Consider the following 22,727-nt stretch of genomic DNA (forward strand, 5'->3'; position numbering starts at 1 on the left):
TCAAATATTGACTGTAGAATGTCTAGGGGTAGGCTATGTGTGAAACACACACTTGTGGGGGAGCAGAGTTGATGTGGCACAGTGTTAAACCTCATGATATACAATGACATGAACTCTCATGGTATATAGTGGCGCCAACTCTCTATTCACAATGGTAATGTTCTAGTTTTTGTGGTCTCCCAGTCCCACCCCCAAAAAGAAACACAACGGTAAAGACATCTTACACACAGCACGATCAATATCAACCCGGAAGAGGAGACTCTACGTGGATTTCACTGCTCTTTTCGGTTGCTTTTTAATTTTCACAGCTATCTCTGGCAAGCGGACAATATCTTTGTATATTATTTATAAAATCTCTAGTAGATATTCACAGTTGATAGTAAGGTTGCTTGTTTGACTGGCAAAAATACCAATGGAGTCTAAAATTGCTGGTTTAAGTTTGTCTAAAACATGGATGTCAAGAGTTTCTTGAAGAACAGGAGGTATGTCGTCAGAGACTAATTGGATGGATTCAGATTCAAAGTGTAAAAGTGCATTTAAGCACTAATACATTTTCATACACAACCATCCATTTTCTCATATACATATATATGTATTTATGTACGTATATATATATATGTACATATATGTACATATATATACGTATATATGTATGTGTATATATGTATGTGTATATATATATATATATATATATATATATATACATACATATATACACATATCTGTAGTGTGCATGTGTTGTGTAGTATTATGAAGTGGTAAAATAAAAGCACATTTTACAAATCTTTCTTGACGGAAGAATTTCTGTCCTGCGTCGAATGCCCTGGAGACCATAAACATGGATGTCAGATTTCTGTACATCGAAACAGGACATACATGTGAATATATGAGAACATAAAACAAAACAATAATAACAATAATTATAAAAACCCACTCTGATTGTGACATGTGATGTGTTATTCCATTTTTTTTTCCTTCTTTTTTTTGTTATCCTACAAAGGGTGGTGAGGGCTTATTTTTTGGAAGGGGGGTCGAGGCAGACGTTTTCTTTTTTTTTTACCACGGTCCCAGTCTGTGGACTACACGGTAGTTTCATTTCTCCACGGCCCGGTGCGTATATTCCCCGTGCTGTCTGACGTGTACAGGAGTCCCTCATGAAGGCCCCCCTTCAGGATCCCGTTCTGATTGGGCGGGATCTGGGGGTAGGATTGTCTGCGCGGCGGGGCCGCGTGCATTTCCAGGTGGCGATGCGGTGCCACCAGGTCCTCCTCCGCCATTTTGCCACAGCCACACAGAAAGGCCCCCGTGTCGCCCGCCTCCGCCTGGCACAGCGTGGGGAAAAGGTCCGCCTTGGAGCAGCAGATGTGCCTGTGGCAGGGATTGTGACACGCCAGCTCGTGGGCGCCGACCGAGGCGGCGTGGCACGCGTGATGCCCGTCGTGGTGCCCCTCGTGGGCCAGGTGCGGGCAGACGTGGGCGTGGTGCTCGTGCGCGCTGTGCTGCGGGCTGTCCGCGTGCGAGCTGTGCACGCTGCCGCCGTCCACGCTGGACGGGATGTGGTAGGCGTACTCCCGCTCGTTCCCCGCCGCTCCTCCTCCGGCGCCGCCCCCGGCCCGGTGGCGACCAAAATGCCGGCCCTTAGTCCTCGTGCTGCCCTTGAGGCAGCGGTGCAGGTGGATCCCGGGCCGGTAGCCCTCCGCCTCGGCGAGCAGCACGTGGGTGGGCGCCGGCTCCTCGTCCATGAGCTGCTGGCTGCGCATGGCGGCGCAGCACGGCGCCACGGGGGCCAGGCACGCCACGTGGTTCTGCGCCGACGGCAGCGGAGCGTGTTTGCAGTGGCTGTGGCCGCAGCCCATCAGGGCTTTGCCCGGGCACGGCGAGTCGTGGTGGCAGTGGCTGTGGCCGTGCCCCGGGGTGTCCCCGTTCACGTTGACTTTGGGCCGGACGGGTCCGGGCCCGTGGGCGCCGCCGCCGTCGGCGCGTCGTCCGGGACAACAGGAGCACCAGCAGTGCCAGACGTCGTCGCGTTTGGCGCAGTGGTGAATGAGGACGAACAGCCCCAGTGTGACGGAGAAGGCACCATACAGGCAGCTGAAGATCATATCCAGGAAGTGGCCCTGTGTCACGGCCAGCGCCCCGAAGGTCCAGGTGGCCAGGAACAGGAAGAGGGTGAAGGCCGCCGTGCGCACCTGGGCCTTGAAGGAGTGCTCGTTGGCCAGCAGCGCGGGGTTGATCGGGACTCCCGGGCAGCCGGCCGGGCACTGGCCGCCGCCGCCAGGCGCCGCCGCCACCAGCGCCCCGGGCTCCGCCCCTTGGTTGCAGTGGGTCGGCACGTCAGCGGCGGCCAGCCTCTGCTGCTCCTCGCTCAGCTGCTTCAGCTCATACTTCTTCTCGGGGTGTCGGCGCAGCTGGATGAAGGTGCACAGGAAGTAGACGCATGTCACCAGCACGATGAAGGCCACGGGGCCAAAGAAGGCTCCCAAGCTGGGCTCCCATGCCATCCAGCAGCTGCAACACACGACACAAAGGCACGCACAAACGCACACGCACACACGCACGCACGCACGCACGCACGCACACACACACACACACACACACGCACACGCACACGCACACGCACACGCACACACACACACACACACACACACACACAATGTTAGCTTCATCATTACCACATGACCTCTATAAGCCATTTAGTAAACACAGAAAAACAAACAATAGGGTTCATCAAACACTTAATCCCCCTTTGAAAATCATAATGGAATGGATGGAGGTGTGTGTGTACCTGCCTGAAAATCTGACTCAGGCAATGCCTACTACATAATTGGTGCCCCGTGTGAGGCTTGGCAACTTAATTTCGATGTGTCATCAACAAGTTTGTGTTCTGTAATAATTCAACTTTGCTTAAAATCCTCAGTCCTTCAGGCAGCCTGTGAAACTTGAGCCACTGTCCAGCAGCCCAAACAGCTATTCTGAGCAACTGTGCAATCCCACAGATCTGCTGTTTCTAATCTTGAGAGTTTAAGAGCAGAGAAATTAATGCGAGCCTAAAAAGTCATCAATTTGCGTAAAGTTAACGTTAATCCAGTCCATTAACGTGTAAAAACGCAAAAATAAGTTACTGTATGCTTAATGCGTGAAAAGTCCACTGACGTCGTGTGAAAGTGCAAAATAAGCAATTACAGTTCCTAATAGTATCCCTCCAAAATGATCAAACATTTATTGGAGGATGTGCTAAGCCAGATGTAACTTAATGAAATATAGGCATAGCTAACCTATTTCATCACCTGGTAATATTTGATTTGGTATAAGTTGAGACAGTTACTAACTACACTCCTTGTGCTTAAAACTTAAGGGTTGCGTTCCTCGCTAATCTAGGCCTATTTTGCGAGTCGAGGTAAGTCCCCTTATTTAACCCTCTCACTTTCAGTGTACGGGTTGGACATAATTTATGTGACAGCTCACTGTGAATAACTAGCATTAACCCAATGTGCTGCACATTCTTTGTCCTGTGACGCTACTTTAGATAGCAAGCCATCGCCACCATCTTAAGAGTACAGCGTCCGTTCCAGACCGCCATCTTGGCAGTCCAAGTTGTGATGTGAGTAGTGTGTCAAAAAGCTATTCCAGTGGGTCAGCCTGCTTGCTGAAACCGGACTCCACAGGCACACATACCACTCTCTCACACACACACACACACACACACACACACACAGCATCACAGAGCTTCTCCGCTGCTGTACCCATATTCTGTGTTAGTGTGTTATCCTTAAGTAATCTTAGGAATCTATCAAATTTGATCCTTGCTTGTTTAAATCTTCAAAATAATCTTGCATTAATGCAATCCTTTCAACTAAAGCCTTATCATTTTTGTTGCTGTAATAGTACCATATTTTCTTTATCCTTGCGTATTCTCTAATCAATCATTTCCAAAATGCCTGACACATTAACTCAGAGCACCGATGTCATGGAATTGGTGAGATTCCTCTCCCCATTCACGATAATCATGATGTTGATTATGGTAAATGTCAAGATATTGTTTCAAAAAGTGCTGTATGCACTAAAACTAATCTCTGAATTTGGACTAACAATCATTGATTCAAAGAATACACAACCGTTAGAGAAAGCAACGCAGAATTCTACTCATGTAAATTCTGATAACAATCTGAGTCAAATTTTGACATCCAAAAAGAAACTGTCACAGCAACAAAATTTGAAAGAGGATGCTGCTCAAAATCATATCATGCAGCTCACTGCCATATTCAATTCAACAATGAATATGATGCATGACACCAACGAAAACTTTAAGGCCCAAGTGATTGACATGAAATCATGCATCACTTCCTTTAATGAAAGGTTGAATGATGCAGTATCTCAAATTGCCTTGTCAAAACAGAGCATTGACAAACTGCAAGATTCAATCAGAAGTCTGACAAATGAAAATAAACAGCTTACTGTTAAGAGTAATCAACAACAGCAAGAGATTATTTTACTTAAGGAAATGATTCCTAATAGCCATGTAAAACATCCAGCTGTCAGCTCTAAAGACACTCAGTGTAATCTGATAGCTCAGGGCCCCAACACAGTGCTTCTGCCTGTGCCCTTAGATGCTTTGCCATCATGGTCCCCTTCTCTGAACTTGAAAGCTCAATGCAATGGCATGCCCAACATGCCTTACCCAGGCATCTCGGCTCCACCTCCCTCTGATGTGATGCTACATCTTAGCCAAAATAGCTCTGGCCCACCATTCAAAAATCTATCTCCTCCAGTTTTGACTAGAGATGTATTGGACAGAATCGCTCACAATATGTCACGATTTGATCCTAAACCTGGCCAGGATTGTGGCGTAGTTGATCATTTAAGAGACATTGATTTCTTTCTAAAAGATTTCCCAAATGCTACCACAGACCAAAAAGTTCTCCTCATAGGTATTACTTCTAACTCTGAGGTACGCCGATTTATTGAACGTCAATCATCTGAGGTTGTCAAACAATATGACGTTCTGTGTCAACACCTGATTGAGGAATTCAGGAATCTTAAATCAAAAGGACTGCACGCATCTTTACGGCTTAGACAAACCGAAAAAGAAAGTCCTAGCACTTTCTTTGGCCGTTTGAGAAAAGTGTGGTTTACTGACCAGAATAGTCTTAATATGGAAGAAGATAGGACATTTAAAGCCTTTTTCCTTGATCGACTGCACCCCTGCATCAGACAACATGTCTGTGTGATAGTTCACCCAGACATGCATAGCAGTCAGTTAAGAAGGAAAGCAGACCGCATTTATAATAATTTCCTTGAATTTAACAGACCTGGTTATCTTCAGGAAAATTATTCTCAGGAAAATCATGCTAAGGCAGCCCGCTCTCCATCACCTGTCTTATCGCGACGGCAAAGAGCCCGGCTAAAACGTACCTGTAGTCCCGCGCATGATTCTGACAATTGGCGACTTAGGCCTGATGCTTAAACCGTTGTCCCTATGCTCCTATCATGCTAAACTACTAGTGATATTTCATAAACTGGATGTAATTAATGTAATAAAACCTAAAACCCTGTTTTATTATGCTAATCAATATTAAGGACTAACTATGGTATTGCTACCTTGTCAAATTGATTCAATGACAAAACATTTTAACTTATAAACCTGCAAACTATATGCTTAACCTAGAGTCATTGATAAACCTGTATCTGACCTATGTGTCCCTCATACAGGCCATGTTAGACAGCTGCTGACATCCCTGGCACATCTAGAAATGAGGGCCCACGCATTATGTTCCCGAGATCTCCCTCACAGGAGATATGCAGTAACTGCACAATACATGAACATGTTTTTAATTTGTTAAAATGAGTCCTTAAACTAGCGCTAATCCAAATGAAGTAACATATTCTATGTTACCCCTTTCGGTACTCTATCACTAACATTCAATTAATCAAAATTGAATGTAGTTAGCTATATGCTTTTTCTGTAACTCTGTTTTACAGATCACCACCCCAGATCTCAGAATGGGGGTGGCACTCGTCATGATATACTATTTTGTATATTCCTACACCGTTGCTATTAGGCTCTCAAGATCGACCTGCATGCTTATCAATCTACTGTCGCTCAGCCTATTATAGTCAACTCCTTTTAAAGACCTCTCTAGTATTTACAAGTTAATCAGTTCTCAACTCAAGATTAACCAGTCTATACTTTTTCTACATACAGTACACTAGGTCTCAGTGCTATTTCTATCACAGCCCTGAAATAGCCACCTGCATGCTCACTAAGTATGCATGCATCCCTTCTAAGTGTAGGGAAAGAATAGAAGAATAGGTGATGTTGCATACAGTACAACATCTCACACCCCATGGAAGTTTTACAATTAATTCTTTCCCATCTTTTCTTTCTTTTCTTTTCTTTACTTTATTTCAAACTTATAGCCTTATCAGTCCATGACCAACGTGATGATAGAAAATCCTGATTTTCTTATAGGCTAGACAGCATAAACCTCAGTGTTGTCCATACACTGCATGCTTAGTCTTATTCCTTTGAGAAATAAGTTTGTTTTATTCCCTCAGAAGGTTTTCATTCATGAAATCAAACTTTAGATCATTAGCATAGACATAGCATAAGACATGTATTATGCCATGAACAACTATTGATCTGTTGTCCTGAGTTCAACTCATTGTGCTTTTATCTCCTCATTCTTTTCACCATCAAAATATCTTCATAACCTTTGACCTTTTGATGCTGAAATGGGGGATCTGTAGTAACTATCGATATAGAAGCACAAATACTGTTTATACAGTTTCCACACTTATAATATTGGATGAACAAATGGACACAGCAAGTATTTCTAACTGTCTGACACTGATGGCTCAATCCACATGATATAGGAGCCCATGCTGCACAAACTGACCTATTGACCCTCAGGACAGAACTGGACCATGGATACAGATGACAGTTGCATCTCATTTCACTAACACAAGGTTTGGCTCACTTTGAAGTGCAACCGAAACTTGGTACATTCTATTTTCAGATGTTTGTCTCCAAATCAGACTCACTGGAACCTACAGACTCAATCCAGAATGGATAAGGATTCTTGGATTATAATACTGTTTCCCTTTATTGGATTGTTATCATCCCACAGATAACACTCTGACTTATTGACAAGTAACCATTCATGTCACCACTCATGTCATAATGTTTGAATGTTTCATTCATGTAATCATTCCAATTCATTAATCATGATTTTGATTGTAATTATGACATATACTATTTGCATCATATTCATCGTAGTTTACTGCACTGGATTCAATGGTTTATAATAACGGTGTAAATAAAATAAACACGACATTTGCAGAATATGTGTAATTTAAGCCATGAGCAATGCAAGAGTGCATGACTTCATCTTCCCAAGATGGACATTTCTCTGGACCACTTTGCCTCAAAACAACAACACGTGTGTTGCAACAGCCTCATGTTACTGTCAACACGCAACGTATATAAACGCTGTGTGTGACCCCCCCACTTTAACTACGACTTCGACTACTCGGAAGCTCCCAGACAGAGGAAGCCCCTCTCTGAGGAAGCAAGGGACTGCGAAGAAGAAGATGCCCTCCATGAATGGACAGGAAACTCTTCACACCGCACCTCCGTGACTGGAAGGCCTGATTCTCCCACAAGCCAGACGCAACAGCTTGGGGTCCCCCAGATGATCTGACCCTGACCAAGTTGTGTCTCCGCTGCTCCTTTTCTGCCTGGCCTAGGCATCCCTAAAGATAATTCAGCTGCCACAAAGCTCCTGACCGGCCCCTGCTCAACGCTACGACGACTGCGCTCTTGCCTGACCATAGGTAGAGCACATGGGCAGCATTCTGCCACAACTGGCTCCTCAGAGGACTGAGTGAGACAATAGGACGGATCTACAACTACACGTTGCCACAACAGACAACGTTCATCACTGGACATCAAACACATCACATGACAACTGTGATGTGCGGTAAACACAGGAACAACTCCTGAATAAGATCAATTCAGTTGCTCATGGCATATCATTAATTGCTTCTTATTTCATTTAATTGTTGTTTTCTTACAGGATTTAAAGTTAGGTTTAGCTTCCATCTGAATCCAGCTAAACCTTTATTACGTTTAATGTTGAGATTTTCCTTTTTCTTAAATGTTGCGTGCCTAGCTTAGGTTTGATTGAATAAATTCATATATTTTTAATATCAAATCTAGTTTGGTCATTGCTCAAGTTGAATTATTATTCCTTATAGAATATTGACATATGTTGACACACATCTTTAAAAAAGGCTCTGCCGAGACAAGAACGTTTTCCCCTTCAGATCTTGTAGATTTATTGAAATAAAATAATAAGTGATTATTTTATAATCTTTCATTATTTTATTGGTGGTTTAAAGTTAAGGTTAAATACAAATTAAGCTTGTGTTTACTCATAGGTTGATTTTCATGGTGCCTCGTTAAATCTTTGATCCCCAACAACATAATACTGTAAAAGTAGAAAACGTGTGCTCCTCTGTCAAACTGTGATCATAGCCACTTGGAATGGGATCAGAAAAATCTAACGTATACACCTTGATCACATGACCCCGGAGGTAATGTATATCGATTTGTGTGAGTTTTGGACAAAATCTGTTGGAGTAGTAGCAAAACTGCATCGGCCACCCCCACAAACTTTGGAAGCCAATCATAGCCAATCGGAATGGAATATGAGAAATGTGACAGGTTCGTCTTGATCACATGGCTATAGAGATACTGTGTATCGATTTGCGTGATGTTTTGGACAAAATCTGTAGGAGTAATATCAAAAAGTGTTTTGCAAAAAATTGGCCTCCTGGTGGCGCTATAACAGGCCGATGTGAAAGATTTGGGGCAGAGGTTCTGCTCTGGCCTCCAGGGAGTATGCGTGCACAGTTTCACACCGATAGGTCCAACGGTGCTGGAGAGTAGATGTACAGTGTACACAGACGGACGGACGAACACAAACACACACACACACACACACACACACACACACACACACACACACACACACACACACACACACACACACACACAAGGACGGACAGGGCGAAAACGTAGTCTCGGCCACGCCTTCGGCCTGGCGGTGACAACAATGCTCTTGCAGTTTGACCAGGAGAGTAAAGGACTTACTATGGCGCTTGCTCCCCACTGCCATAGTTGTCTATATTGACAGCTGCAGTGACCCCACAGATAATGAGAGGGACTCCACCACTCACTAGATAAAACCTGTGGAGAATGACAGAGAGAGAGAGAGAGAGAGAGAGAGAGAGAGAGAGAGAGAGAGAGAGAGAGAGAGAGAGAAGAATGCATTATAAGTTGTGATTTATAATCCTTTTTCTTGAAAATGTCTAAAAAAATGAAATTTTTGACCGTGACCTTGACCTCTATGAGGTAGCCTACCAAGTTTCAGGAAAATCCCCATCGGTTCACAACTCATTTTTACAACGGCAAACAAAGTTAACAACTCAAATAATGTTCAAACATGTGCAGCTAAAAGCCCACGGCCTCCACTACAGCATGAGACAACGGGGCTTGCACTTGAAAATGTCTATAATTTAATAGTAGTTCAATCTCTCTCAAATGCTAGGAGACATAGAACTTTTTGGATGACTCATTTTTTTTTTGTAGCCTACTGAGGTGTTGTTGAGGTCGTGAATTGCCCACTTGCCCATCCCAGTCATCTTTTGTTAAGCAATGAGCGATTCATCACACGGCTTTAAACAGAATGCAGTTTGTGATGCTCCAACAGTGGACATGTTTAGAGGTGTAATACAACCTTGTAATATAGACCTTCTTAATATATTTATTAATAATAGTCTTTATTGTCCCCACAGGGATATTCGTCTTCACCGTCTGTTCAACAGAAAAACACATAACCATATAGCACAAAACACCAAGACAATACATGAGGTCCCCACTCAACACAAAAAAACATCCTATCTGCGAGGCAATTTGTTTAATGCCGCAATGGCTGAGGGGACAAAACTCCTGCTAAAACGAGCCTTTTCCCACTTCAAGGTTCTGTGTCTTCGTCCAGATGGCATGAGTTCGAAGTAGCGATACAGGGGATGATCAGTGTCATTTGTTATCGTAAGTGCTAAGAGTGTGATGGCCTTATTGTTCATCAGAAAGTGTTGGTGTGGGAAGTCCGATAATCTTGGAAGCAATACGGGTAATACTGAAAAGTTTGTTTTTGTTAGACATGGACAATAAAGTGGAAAAGATTGGGCATAAAGTGGAAAAAACAGGACAGGTTGAATAATGCTTTTGTACAGTTTATTGTTGTTTTTACTACAATTTATTCATAATGAAATTAACCTTTTAACCCAGAATGTACATGAATTCTACATAAACAAAAGCCTATATTTATTTATGACTCAAACTACTGTCTCTCCTTCTGGGACATATATCTTCAAACTGCTATTTAACATAGTCATTATTCATTCTAATTTGAGAAACTGAAAGCAAGATTGATAGTGTGTTTGTTAGTGTGCTGGTTTATGAAGACTTAACAAGAAGATTTAACAACAAATAATGCAGATGAGGACCTTCAATGACACGTCATCCCTCCTTTATGGATGGCCAAGCCGACTCTCCATGATGAATTAGGTCTGAACCATTTTGACAAATAATGTAATTGTCATTATTTTTTTGGAAAATAATGCAAAAAAGCGATTTAAACCGTGAGTCATATCATCTCAAGATTCTCTCGTCAGACATTTTTCAGAACTTTGTTCTTTGTTCAAAGAAAAGTGGTTTCATTAAAATAAATGTCAGTGCGGAAGATTTACCGAGTTTGAGTATGATGAAAGGTTTCGCGAATATTGTACTTGATTCATTACCCAAAGCACTAGAATACATTGTCTATAATTTAATGTTGGAGCCCCATCTCTCTTATGCAATTAATTGCCGCCTCTGCGATTTGGAAATTGCAGCAGTTCATATTTAGATTCATTTAATTTCTCTTCCAGGCGTACCATGAAGATTACTTTGGCAAGACAGAAGCCACTTGTGAGTAAATAGAAGATACGGAAACGTATGCTTTTGGGAAAATCTGCTGCCATGTGCAAAACAACATAAATTTAGAGAGGATTTAATCTTTAATGTGATTGCTCCCCCCCCCCCCCCCACCACCCCCCTCAATTGGTTTTAAAGCCTGTTGCACTGGTATTATGCATTATGTAAAGCATATTCAAACTTCTCCACACACGCACGCATTTTGAATTAGTTTTTTATACAAATCCACCCCTAAGTAACTGCAGTAACAAAGCCAGCCCTTTGCACCCCATCCCCCTCCTTCCTCTGTCATCCTCTCTCTCTTCTCCACTCTATTTCCTCTTCCTTCCTTTCCTTTCCTTCTCAATCTCAACCTCTGTCAGCACTCTAGCCTTTTCTACCATTCCATCATGGTCTCTGCGCTCCTATCCTCCCCCCCCCCTGTCCTCTCTCCGTCACACACGGCACCCATCCCCAAAAAATTCAATTACAATCAAGATGTTTGTCTGGCCTAGAGTTTGCAAGGGCGGGGCATTACTGGGCCTGTCACTGTCTCTATACGAGGAGCGGTTTCCCCCCCCCAAGGGACGCCCTCCACCTCCTCCACCACCACCAGAAAGCCATTTACACAGCCGTCAGACAGATAAGCATAAATGAGAAGAACTAGTGGATGTTAAACCCTCCACCCCCTCACCCCCAGCCACCCGTGCTTTATGACCCTCATTCCTTTTTGTCTCACTTAAGACAACCTGCCTGCCTTTTCCGGTGCACCAGTAGAATGCTCATGTTTGCATACTGCGATGTAACGCCACTATAGCCAGCCGCGTTTTCACTTAGCTGCAATGCAGGCAATGTAGCGGATATTATTTGATTGCCATGTCATGTGAAAAACGTGCACAGATTTCTGTACTTTTTTGTTGTTGGCAATTTGACGGGGAAGCTTTTTTGCAGCAATGTAATTGGCGGCAATACATATTCCTCTGCAAACACAGAACATCGCTGTACCCGGTTAGCGTCACGATGTCGAGAAAGAGACAGAGAGAGAACGTCGAGCGAGAGAGGTCGAGCAAGCTTTGGTTTTAGCAAGAGAGAGACCGTGACTTTGGATCGAGCGAGCATGCTTTAAGACCTGGAACGCATCAGTGTCATTTTTTGATTTGAGCTAAAAAGCATTATTTTACACTTTGGCTATTAAAAAATAGCAGATATACAAGCTCGTCGTAGCGCGGCACCGAGTGCCGCGCTACGAGCTTGTAGATCTGCTATTTTTTTTTTATTGTGAAAATGTGTGCAAATCTTTGAATACATATATTATTTTAAAGCGAACATTTTTAACTCAAATCTTTGCTTCTGGGGGTCCCTGGAACAAAATGTTTTGAGATGGGGGTCCGCGGCCAAATTCATATCGTTTTGGGGGTCATGGACATGAAAAAGTTTGAGCACCACTGATATAGAAACATACGTTTTTCAGAATACTGTTGGGATTTAGAAGACTGCTTCAGGTCTTAATGGGTTAATAGTGAGTGAGACTGTGTGACAGCAAGCTGCCTGCCCTGTACCTAGAACTATTCAATGACCAAAATGCTTCAGAGCAATGTTGACATAACTAGAGAAAGGTAAAACGTATATATATATATGCATGTCCAACTACGATGCAAGTTAAAGTAGGCCCGTTTACTACATTGTGACGTGTATAGGGAGAGGGTGAGCGAGAGAGAGAGAAAAGAGAGAAACACAGAGGGGCTCGCAACACAGAGTGCAGCACGCACTGCCACGCAGCTGTCTGTAATATGATTTGATAATTTGTCCGTTTAAAAAAGAACGAGCAATTAAGGTGACATTTCAAGATATGTCATCTTGGACATGAGGGGATTTTAGGGTACGTGAGGAAGCAGAACTGCCAACCCACCAGGCTGAAGGGAACCCCAAATGCCCAGTCACCTCTCACACGAGTATTAAGTACTGTCCCGCAAATGAAACAAAATGAAATTTGTCACATAGCTGCACTTTTACTGCCAAGGAGGGCATGTGAAAACCACTCTCCTCCCACTGCCTATGCCAGCAAGTTATGTTAATTATTTAGCTGGTAATACCAAAGTCTGACGTCACTCCCCTTACTTCTCATGCATTTATTTTTCCCATTCTAAATCCCACAGACTTTTCACTTCATATAAGAACTGTGTTCCAAAAATAAACAAATGGTTGGCGATTTGACTCAAAATGGATATAAGCATCAACTGACGGTGAAGAGGTACTCATATATCGGAAGACACATTTTTTTTTATTGCCGCCTACAAACTGACATCAATTCCCAGGTTCAAAAATGACCTTAAGAGAACATCTCCTATTATCTAGCGTTCGGATCACGGCACTACCATCACACGGAGTACACTCGGAGTACACATCGAGGAGGACCTCAAATGGGAGACGCACTCCACACACGTGAGGAAAAAGGCTCAGCAGCGACTGTACTGGCTCCGCCGCCTGAAGAAGCTCGGAGTAGGACGTCGCATCCTCAGGCTGTACTACAACAGTTCTGTCGAAGGCATCCTAACAGGCTGTGTCACGGCCTGGTACGGGAACTGCACTGCCCGAGAAAAGGTCAGCCTACAACGAGTAGTGCGATCGGCAGAGCGGATAATGGGAATCGAGCTCCCAGCGCTCCAGGAACTGTACAAAAAGCGGTGCGTGGTCAAAGCCAAGCGCATCATCAAGGACAAGCACCACCCAAGTCATAGACTGTTCAACCCCCTACAACGACCGCGACCGGGCAAGGGGCTCTACCGCAGTATCAAGAGTTCCACCACCAGATTTTGGTGTAGTTTCAATCCAGCCGCTGTCAGAATGCTGAATGGGGCATAAGCCTGGATGAGTTCAGCAGCCTGACAGCAGGCGGCGCAGACTTTTCTGGCTCTTCCTGAACACACCTGTGGATTATACCAGGGACAATGACTTGGACTTTAGCCCCCCCCTCGGACACACCTGTGGACTACACCAGGTACAAATGACTTTTTGTTGCACTCCCTCATGGAGCTACATGCGGATTATACTAGGGTCAGTCCACTCTAGGTGGACACGCACTGACCTTTTGCACCTTAATCCCTTGTATAACGCACTGACTTTTTTTGGGTCTTTTTATTGTGCTCCTTAAGCACCTTAACGTCCTTGTCTATCATGCACAGTATAAGTATAACATGCACAGTACAATACATTGCTGCTATGCTCAGGCACCTTAGTTTAGTTTTTTTAGTTTTATTTATTATCTCAGGTAATTTGTAAATATGTAGATAACTTGTCTGGCCTTCTGTTGCTCTCTTGTTTTTGATCTCCTTCCCACCTGCCCCCCACCCTCTTCTTCTCCCCCCCCCCTCTTCTTTCTATGGAAACTAACGTTGCGATGGGAACGATGTACAAAAAAGAATTTCACCCACTTTTTTACCTTGTAAACCTGTGATGTGACAATAAAACTGATTCTGATTCTGATTCTGATCACACATAATCAGCGTCACGTTGTGTTGCACTGGATTATTTCTTTCTGTAGGAGAGCAGCGTTTGTCAGTTCTCAGTTGTTTTGTCAAACAAACTAAATAATAACACACTCTGATAACTAATGTCACGAAATCTAAGGAATCTCAGGAATGTTTTTGACAGTGGCGACGGATGAGTCATGTGATTTCCAACTGTAGTCTCCAACGCTACTTTCGGGTACCGCAGCAGGCGCAGAATTAATTACATTTTATCAAATGTGACTAAATATCATAAACGACACATACCTGGCAGCAGCTAGCATCTAGCACTAGTTTTCATTTTATTTTGGGAACAGTTCTTATTTATTTTCTTTTTTGAGTGGTGCTAGCCACTCCAAGGAGTGACTTTGTCCTGGTGTGTGTGTGTCTGTCTGTCTGTGTGTCTGTGTGTATGAGCACGGCCTCTCTGTAGCCATGGTTCACATGACGCTTGTATACAAGCGTCATGGTGCCGAGTCCCCCTGGTCTAAAGTTGTGTTCGATTTTTTCACATTGCCATCTCTCACATAAACATAAACGTTCAGATTTCAAATATAAAGTGCTTACCACCGAGCCACGGATGTTACAAGGCGATGCGGACCGCGATGAGTACCCGTATCTCCCGTATTGTTCAATAAAAAGCGTTTTAATCCCATCGCCGGCCATTTTCTCCAAATTGTCTCTGATACTTTCAACCATGCGACACTAATGGTTGGGAGGTGTATTGCACTCTGATACATTACAAAACAAAAAAAAACAAAAAAAGAAAATGGCCGGCGATGGGATTAAAATGCTTTTTATTGAACAATACGGGAGATACGGGTACTCATCGCGGTCCGCATCGCCTTGTAACATCCGTGGCTCGGTGGTAAGCACTTTATATTTGGAATCTGAACGTTTATGTTTATGTGAGAGATGGCAATGTGAAAAAATAGAACACAACTTTAGACCAGGGGGACTCGGCACCATGACTGTCATGGTATGACAGTCATGTTTCAGGGCTAGGCCTCTCTGTATGTTTGAGCACAGCCTCAACAGCTGCGGCTGATTGCAACACAAAGATGCAACCAGTTACACTAATTATACACACACACGCACACACACACAACACACTTTTGAGTAAAAATACTTAATGAGTAAAAATACTTAAAATGAGTAAAAATACTTAAATATTAGTAAAGATACTTTAAAGTTCCTAAACTGAGTAAAAATACTTTAAATGAGTAAAAATACTTTAAATGAGTAAAAATACTTAAAAGATGTTAAAATGAGTAAAAACACGTAAAAATCAATAAAAACATTTTAAAGTACTTAAAATTAGTAAAAATACTTTGAAGTCATCAAAGTCTGTAAAAAGTAACTAACGAAATGAACTCATGAAAGGCACCACTCTCTTCACACTGGTGTGATTTTTTCTCTAAATTTAGAATAGCCAATAATTTTTTACCCCTTTTTCTCCCCAATTTAGTCGTTGTGCCAATTAATTCCTCCCCACTCACATTTTTGTGTTGTCACTGCTGGCGTATCGTACTGACTCACCTGCCAGTGAGGAGCCCCCACCAGGAGGACATAGAGCCTTCTTCCTACTCCTCCCGCCCAACACTCCCCGCTGACAGGTGCCGCCCCCCCAGCCCGTAGGAGTACGTGCAATGACAATTATCACCCTCCTCCCCGCCCGGCTTCCCTCCCCCCGAACACGGGCCAATAGTGTTCGTGTAGACGCCCGACACAGCAGGATGCACCACGGTGGGTTCGAACCCACAACCTCCGTGGTGGTGGGCAGTGACTTTACCACTGCACCACCCGAGTGCCAGGGGGAACACAGTTCTTATATGATGTGATGCAGTGGTGGAAAGTAACTGTACTGTACTTAAGTACAATGTTGAGGTATTTGTACTTTACTTGAGTATTTCCAATTTCCAATACTTTTACTTCTACTCCACTACATCTCAGAGGCAAATATTGTACTTTTACTCCACTACAATTCTTTGAAAGATTTAGTTACTAGTTACTTTTCAGATATAAACTATGATATAATGAAACATACATTAACCACTTTACCCCTATTTTATACATAGGCTATTTGAAAATAGCAGATCTACAAGCTCACAACGCGTCGCATCGCGACGCGTTGTGAGCTTGTAGATCGGCTATTTTCAAATATTTAGTACTTTTACTTTTGGTACTTTAAGTACATTTTGATGCCAATACTTTTGTACTTTTACTCAATTACATTTTTTATTCTGGACTTTTACTTGTAACAGAGTATTTTTATATTGCAGTATTGGTACTTTTACTTAAGTAAATAATTTAAGTACTTTTTCCACCACTGATGTGATGTGCAAAAGTGAATGGAGTGTAGAATGGGGGAAAAATCTCAGTGACTCAGACGTGATAACGGACGTGATGACGTCAGGACTTTATTACTCTATATACTGGCATTGTGGTGAAAACATGTCTGACATGGATGAGCTGAAGGTAGTATCTATCAGTGGTGGAAAAAGTACTCAAATGTTTTACTTTAAGTAAAAGTACCAATACTGCAATGTGGAAATACTCTGTTACAAGTAAAAGTACGGAATAAAAATTTTACTTGAGTAAAAGTACCAAGGTATTGGCATCAAAATGTACTTAAAGTACCAAAAGTAAAAGTTCTAAGATGTTTGAAAATAGCAGATCTAACTCACAGTGTTGTGAGCTTGTAGATCGGCTATTTTCAAATAGCCTAGGTATAAAATAGGTGGTTAATGTATGTTTTATAATATAATAATTTATATCTGAAAAGTAGCTAGTAACTAAAGTTTTCAAATAATTGTAGTGGAGTAAAAGTACAATATTTGCCTCTGAGATGTAGTGGAGTAGAAGTGAAAGTACTGGAAATTGGAAATACTCAAGTAAAGTACAAGTACCTCAATTCTTTACTTAAGTACAGTACTTAAGTAAATGTACTTAGTTACTTTACACCACTGAAGCAAATGCATGCATGTGGGTATATATGCACATGGAGGCTGATCCCTGGAAGTCGTCTGTCCATGCAAGCATGCCTGCAGGGACAGACTTACACACGGGCCCAATGATGCACAGACACACAGACAGCACATAGGCACAGTTGTGCTTCTGAGTAGGTTTTAGCAGCAGCGATCATCTGATATAAATAGACTCTGAAGTGTGTTTTAGCCAGCAGCTACATCATGGTGCCACCCTCCTCTCACCTGACATCCCTGTTACTCTCTCTCTCCGTGTGCACCGTCCTCTGTTCTAGTGTCTATGTGTGTTTTAGCCCAGCAGCCAGCAAACGTAGTACCACCCGCCCTCCCCTCCTCACCTGACACCCCCGTTTCTCTCTCTCCGTTGCACTGTCCTCTGTTCACTGTCTATGTGTTGTGTCCTTTCTCTGGAATTGGCCCAGGATATACTTAGAACAGCTGAGGGACGACTCACGGTCAGACAGGGCAACTCTTACGGGGCAAAGCAAGCGAGGCTGCTGCCATATACTGCACGCAGTCAACCTAAGACTAAAATAAGGGTTCGGTTAGCTTTTAACCCATTTAGATCGGCAACGCTATAAAAATTTGGCCATAAAAATAGCAGATATACAAGCTCATAGAGTGCCACACTAAGAGCTTGATCTGCAATTTTTTGAAAAATGAAAAATGTGTGCGAATCTTTGAATATACATTTTTTTAAACGAACATTTGTAACTCAAATCTTTGCTTCTGGGGGGTCCCTGGAAAAACATATTTTGAGATGGGGATCCGCAGCCAAATACATATTATTTTGGGGGGTCCTTGACATGAAAAAGTTGGAGCACCACAAAAAAACCTGCGTTTAAAATAAAAAAACCTGCTTCCCCAGAAGCAAAGATTTGAATTACAAATGATCGCTTTAAAAATATATAGATATTCAAAGATTTTCACGATTTACAAGCTCACGATCTACAAGCTCATAGCGCGGCACTCGGTGCCGCGCTATGAGCTTGTATATCTGCTATTTTTGAATAACCAAAGACATTTTAAAATGACACAGATGCGTTCCAGGTCTTCATGGGTTAAGTAAAGTGTGAGCTTAGTGTGACACTGCAATGGTGGACAGGTACGCAGGGCTTTGGGTTTATTTTCATGCTCATTGTGCACTGCCATGGGCGGTGTTATCTTCTATTCTGTGACCGCATGAATGATACTTTACTTTGGCAGTAGGCCTACCTTTTCATTTCCGAGTGTGCAGTGCACCTCAACAGAATGGTTAACCACTAATGCTCAGGTGGCCTACATTCACAATTGATTTATTTCTCTTTTTTTGTGTGTGAAAAACCTAGTCTAAAAATAGCATTTCTATAACCAGGGCTCCGAACCGGTTCAAGGAACGGAAACGAAAAATCTGAAACAAATAATATTTTACTAGGAGCAGAAAGGAAAACAGAAATGTAATCATCATAACCTGTTCTGAACAGAAAAGGTCATTTTAAATCTCTACTCTTAGGTAACTTTCTCATCCCTATAATATTTAACAACAAGTCGAATTTGTCTTCATCTGCAATTAAGATTTCCCAAGAAACTCCCCAAATATCTTTAGATCTACATCACATCTCTGTGTGCCTTCATTGTACCAAATGTGCATTAATTCTCTATCCCAGATACAGATTATTTCTGACATCAAACCGAAAATGGCAAAAATACACCTGTCCCATGTGTGTGCACGGGAAGCCATTCAAAACCTGTCGAGCAACGCAACAAGCGCAGCAGAAGAGCACACATGCTCCCCTCCCTGTCAACCGAGGATAACGATGAAACAGAGCACCTGCTGCTGGCAAAAGAGAAAGAGGGACCATCACCAATCCTCACATCTCCTCCACGTCTCTCTCTCTCTCTCGGAAGCATACTCAAGAGAAGCCCATCTAAAGCACAGCGAAAAGGTATTTTTAAGTACTTGGCAAGCATGGCTGTATCCAACCCAGAGTTAACACAAACTCACCCTGACATTCACGTTAGTGTGTGGAATGTGCATTTTCATGCCCGGAAGTGTATTCTTTCCTCATTGAGATCTTCATTGAATGACAAGATCCTAGAAGACTTTTTGCTATGTTTGAATAAACAATATGGACTACGAGGCCACCTCTAATATAGACTAGATGCTGTCTTTCAATCTTTCTGTATAATTTTGTTTTTAATAATAAATCCACGGAGTAATGTGTGCATACACACGCTTTTCATTTCTGTAATTACACAAAAAAAATATGTTTAAATTGCTTTTTATACTGTTCGATTTGGAAGTGCAATGTTTTCATATGGACAATAAATATGAAGAAAGTTATTTATTTTTAGCCTATCTAATGTCAAATTAGTATTTGTGTCAACAGTGGCACGTAAATAATAATGTGTTTTAAGCATACTGTGTACAACGACGTAAAGATTAACGGTATTAGTTTTTTCCTTTTGTTATAATCGATTTAGGAACATTATATTGGGGTGGAACGCAAGAACAGAAACATTAAAATATCGGTTATGCTTCGACCTGCTTCTAACACATCTGCAAACAGGGAAAAGTTGATCCACTTAACACATAATTCTAATATTCCCCCTGAGATCATACTTTTCAAAAGACAAATTTTCACAATTATCCTATTGAGAGGTGAGCAAAGAATGCCTGCATGTGCAGACGATCGGTCAGCCAAAAACACGAGGTTGATTGCTCCAGACCTTTCCACAGAGACCCAAGATGAAAAAAATGTTCTACCGAAGGTGAAATACTGCTTTTAGGCTGTGTCAACCATACAGCGTGACAGTGAGTTAAGACCACAGATAGAGGCATTTAAAGTGTGTTGTCCAACACGATGCAGGGGGATTTCTGGCCAAAGGGTCACCGTGGTGATATGCTGCTGAACCAGCTGACGGGCCAATAAGCCATCATCATCACCACCACCTGCTGCCATCGGCCTGTTTGTGAGCTGAAGTGGAGCCGGGGTAAAGGGGGGGGGTGGTGGTGGGGGGCTTAGAGGAGGAGGAATTAATTTGTCTCTCCAGCAGCTAAAGTCTCATTGCATGGCGTCGCTGTCGCCGGGCAGAAACCTCGTACGTCCAAAACGGTTCGTTTTCAGGAAATGAAAGAAAGAACCTGTTGTGTTGCAATGGATCCAATCATTATTTAGTCACACGCTTCTGTTGATGCTTTTCATTGGTTCAATCAATGGTTGTAAAACCCAGAGACAGACTTAACCTTTTTTTTTCTCACGCGTTGTGACTTTATAGATCGTCTATTTTTAGGACCAAGTAGGGCATGAATTTATGGTAAAAAAGGAAGGAAAGAACGAAATATGGAGATACAAGGTTTCTACCCTCCAGCAACGATGGGCCCCTCTCTGATGGTCCACATTACATTCAGTCACTGTGGATCAACTCGACCTGCTGCACCACCACCCAATACCCCCCCCCCCCCTACACCCCACCAGTCACATTATCTCATTCCCAAGCTGCACATGATGGGACCGTTTCACCAGAACATTTCACATTAAAGCCCAGCAATCATGCAGGTGTCTCGATATTTGACTGTGTAAGACAGTGTGCTTGTCACAGCCTGAGAGCTGGCCCTTATTACTGTGTGAGGATCCATCTTATCCTCAATGACTTTCACTAGACTATCCAGAGATGCAAGAAATAAAACCCAGCCATATTTTTACCTTTACTGCTGTTTAGAATGTTTTAAAATATAAAAGTCCATATGATTGCTATACTGGTCATACTGTTGCCACTGTATTGAAGATACAGCTGCAGAAAATGGCCATCTCAAGTCATTTTTAAACCTTAAAAACCACAGAAATGGAATCATCTGTTTATAGGGTGAAAGTGTTTGGTAGAACTGTCTTGAATTCAGTTACATTATCTTAGAATACAACTAGAAAGGTCACATGCCAAAACTATGCAATTGTCAAACTATATGCCATTTCCAGTGGTTATGTAATTTTGACTTCGTCCTTGATTGTGACCTCGTCCGTTAACCTTTTCGACCCAAAAGTGGATCATCTCTTTGGGGCAGCCTATTGATCATTCCCACCAGGTTTCATGAAAGTCCAGCCTCATAAGTTCTCGTCAGAATTTTCTAACACCTGCAATGGGGTTGAAAACACAACCCCCATCCAACTCAGTCGGCAGAGGTAATAAAGCGCCTCATTTAGATAATGTGACATTCTGAGGAAATTCTAAATAAGTTTAGTATATCAATTAAATTACATTCCAGGCTTTTTAGGCAACCTATTATTTCAAGAAGGTGAGGTTTGGAGAATTATTGTGAGGTAATTATTTCAAATGCACGCCTCCTTCCTCTTTGCCTCCATATCTCTCTACACTCAAGCGTTCCCTGGCAGGCGCTCATGTTGAAGGTTCTAGAATGAAGTTCGGCAGACACACACACAGTAATTGCCACGTGCAGGAGAAGCTCACACAGCACCTTCCTCCGGAGATGAAAAGCACCCCCGACGTGGCTCCTAAAGCTGATCCTCTTAACCCATTAAGACCGGGAACGCATCTCTGTGTCATTTTTAGATTCCTTTGGGCTATTCAAAAATAGCAGATATACAAGCTCGTAACTGAGCTTGTAGATCTGCTATTTTTGGAAAGAAATTGTGAAAATGTGTGCAAATCTTTTAATATATATATACATTTTTAATAAAAATCTTTGCTTCTGAGGGGTCCCTGGAACAAAATATTTTGAGATGGGGGTCCGCGGCCAAATACGTATAATTTTGGGGGTCCTTGACATGAAAGTTTTTTTCAAAAAACTGTTAGGATTTAGAAGACATTTGTAGAATTCCCCAGAAGCAAAGCTTTGAGTTAAAAATGTTGGCTTTAAAAAATATGTATTCAAAGATTTGCACACATTTTCAAGATAAAAAAAATAAATAGCAGGTCTACAAGCTCATAGCATTCGGTGCCGCGCTATGAGCTTGTAGATCTGCTATTTTTGAATAGCCCAAAGAAATCTTAAAAATGACACACAGATGCGTTCCCGGTCTTAAAGGGTTAAACATGCCAAAGGCCGTGAGTAAGCAGAAAAAAAATGAAATGGAGAAATGAAAAAATAAATAAAAAAAAGCAAAAAAAGATATTTCAAACTGACGTGTGAGGAGGCTAAAAGCGAATGGGACAGAAATCCGTCCAAAAGGGCTAAATAGATTCATTTTTCTGATAAAAGCTCTCGAGCCTATTTGG

At 42.4% G+C, this 22,727-nt stretch overlaps 1 protein-coding gene across 1 annotated transcript in view; it reads right to left on the reverse strand.

The window, feature by feature from the left end:
- Nucleotides 1–820: 820 nt before the first annotated feature.
- Nucleotides 821–22,727, reverse strand: part of adgra1b (adhesion G protein-coupled receptor A1b) — a 270,459-nt gene continuing 248,552 nt past the window's right edge. Inside the window, exons 18-19 of the mRNA XM_080450479.1 lie at nt 9,155–9,250; nt 821–2,508 (exon numbers count right to left, since the gene is read on the reverse strand). Of these exons, the coding sequence (XP_080306605.1) occupies nt 1,080–2,508; nt 9,155–9,250 (1,525 nt within the window). The 3' untranslated portion in view covers nt 821–1,079. The remainder of the gene's footprint in view (nt 2,509–9,154; nt 9,251–22,727) is intronic.

Source organism: Gymnoscopelus braueri (assembly GCF_963280865.1).
Source record: "Gymnoscopelus braueri genome assembly, chromosome: 14".
NCBI classification, from domain to species: domain Eukaryota; kingdom Metazoa; phylum Chordata; class Actinopteri; order Myctophiformes; family Myctophidae; genus Gymnoscopelus; species Gymnoscopelus braueri.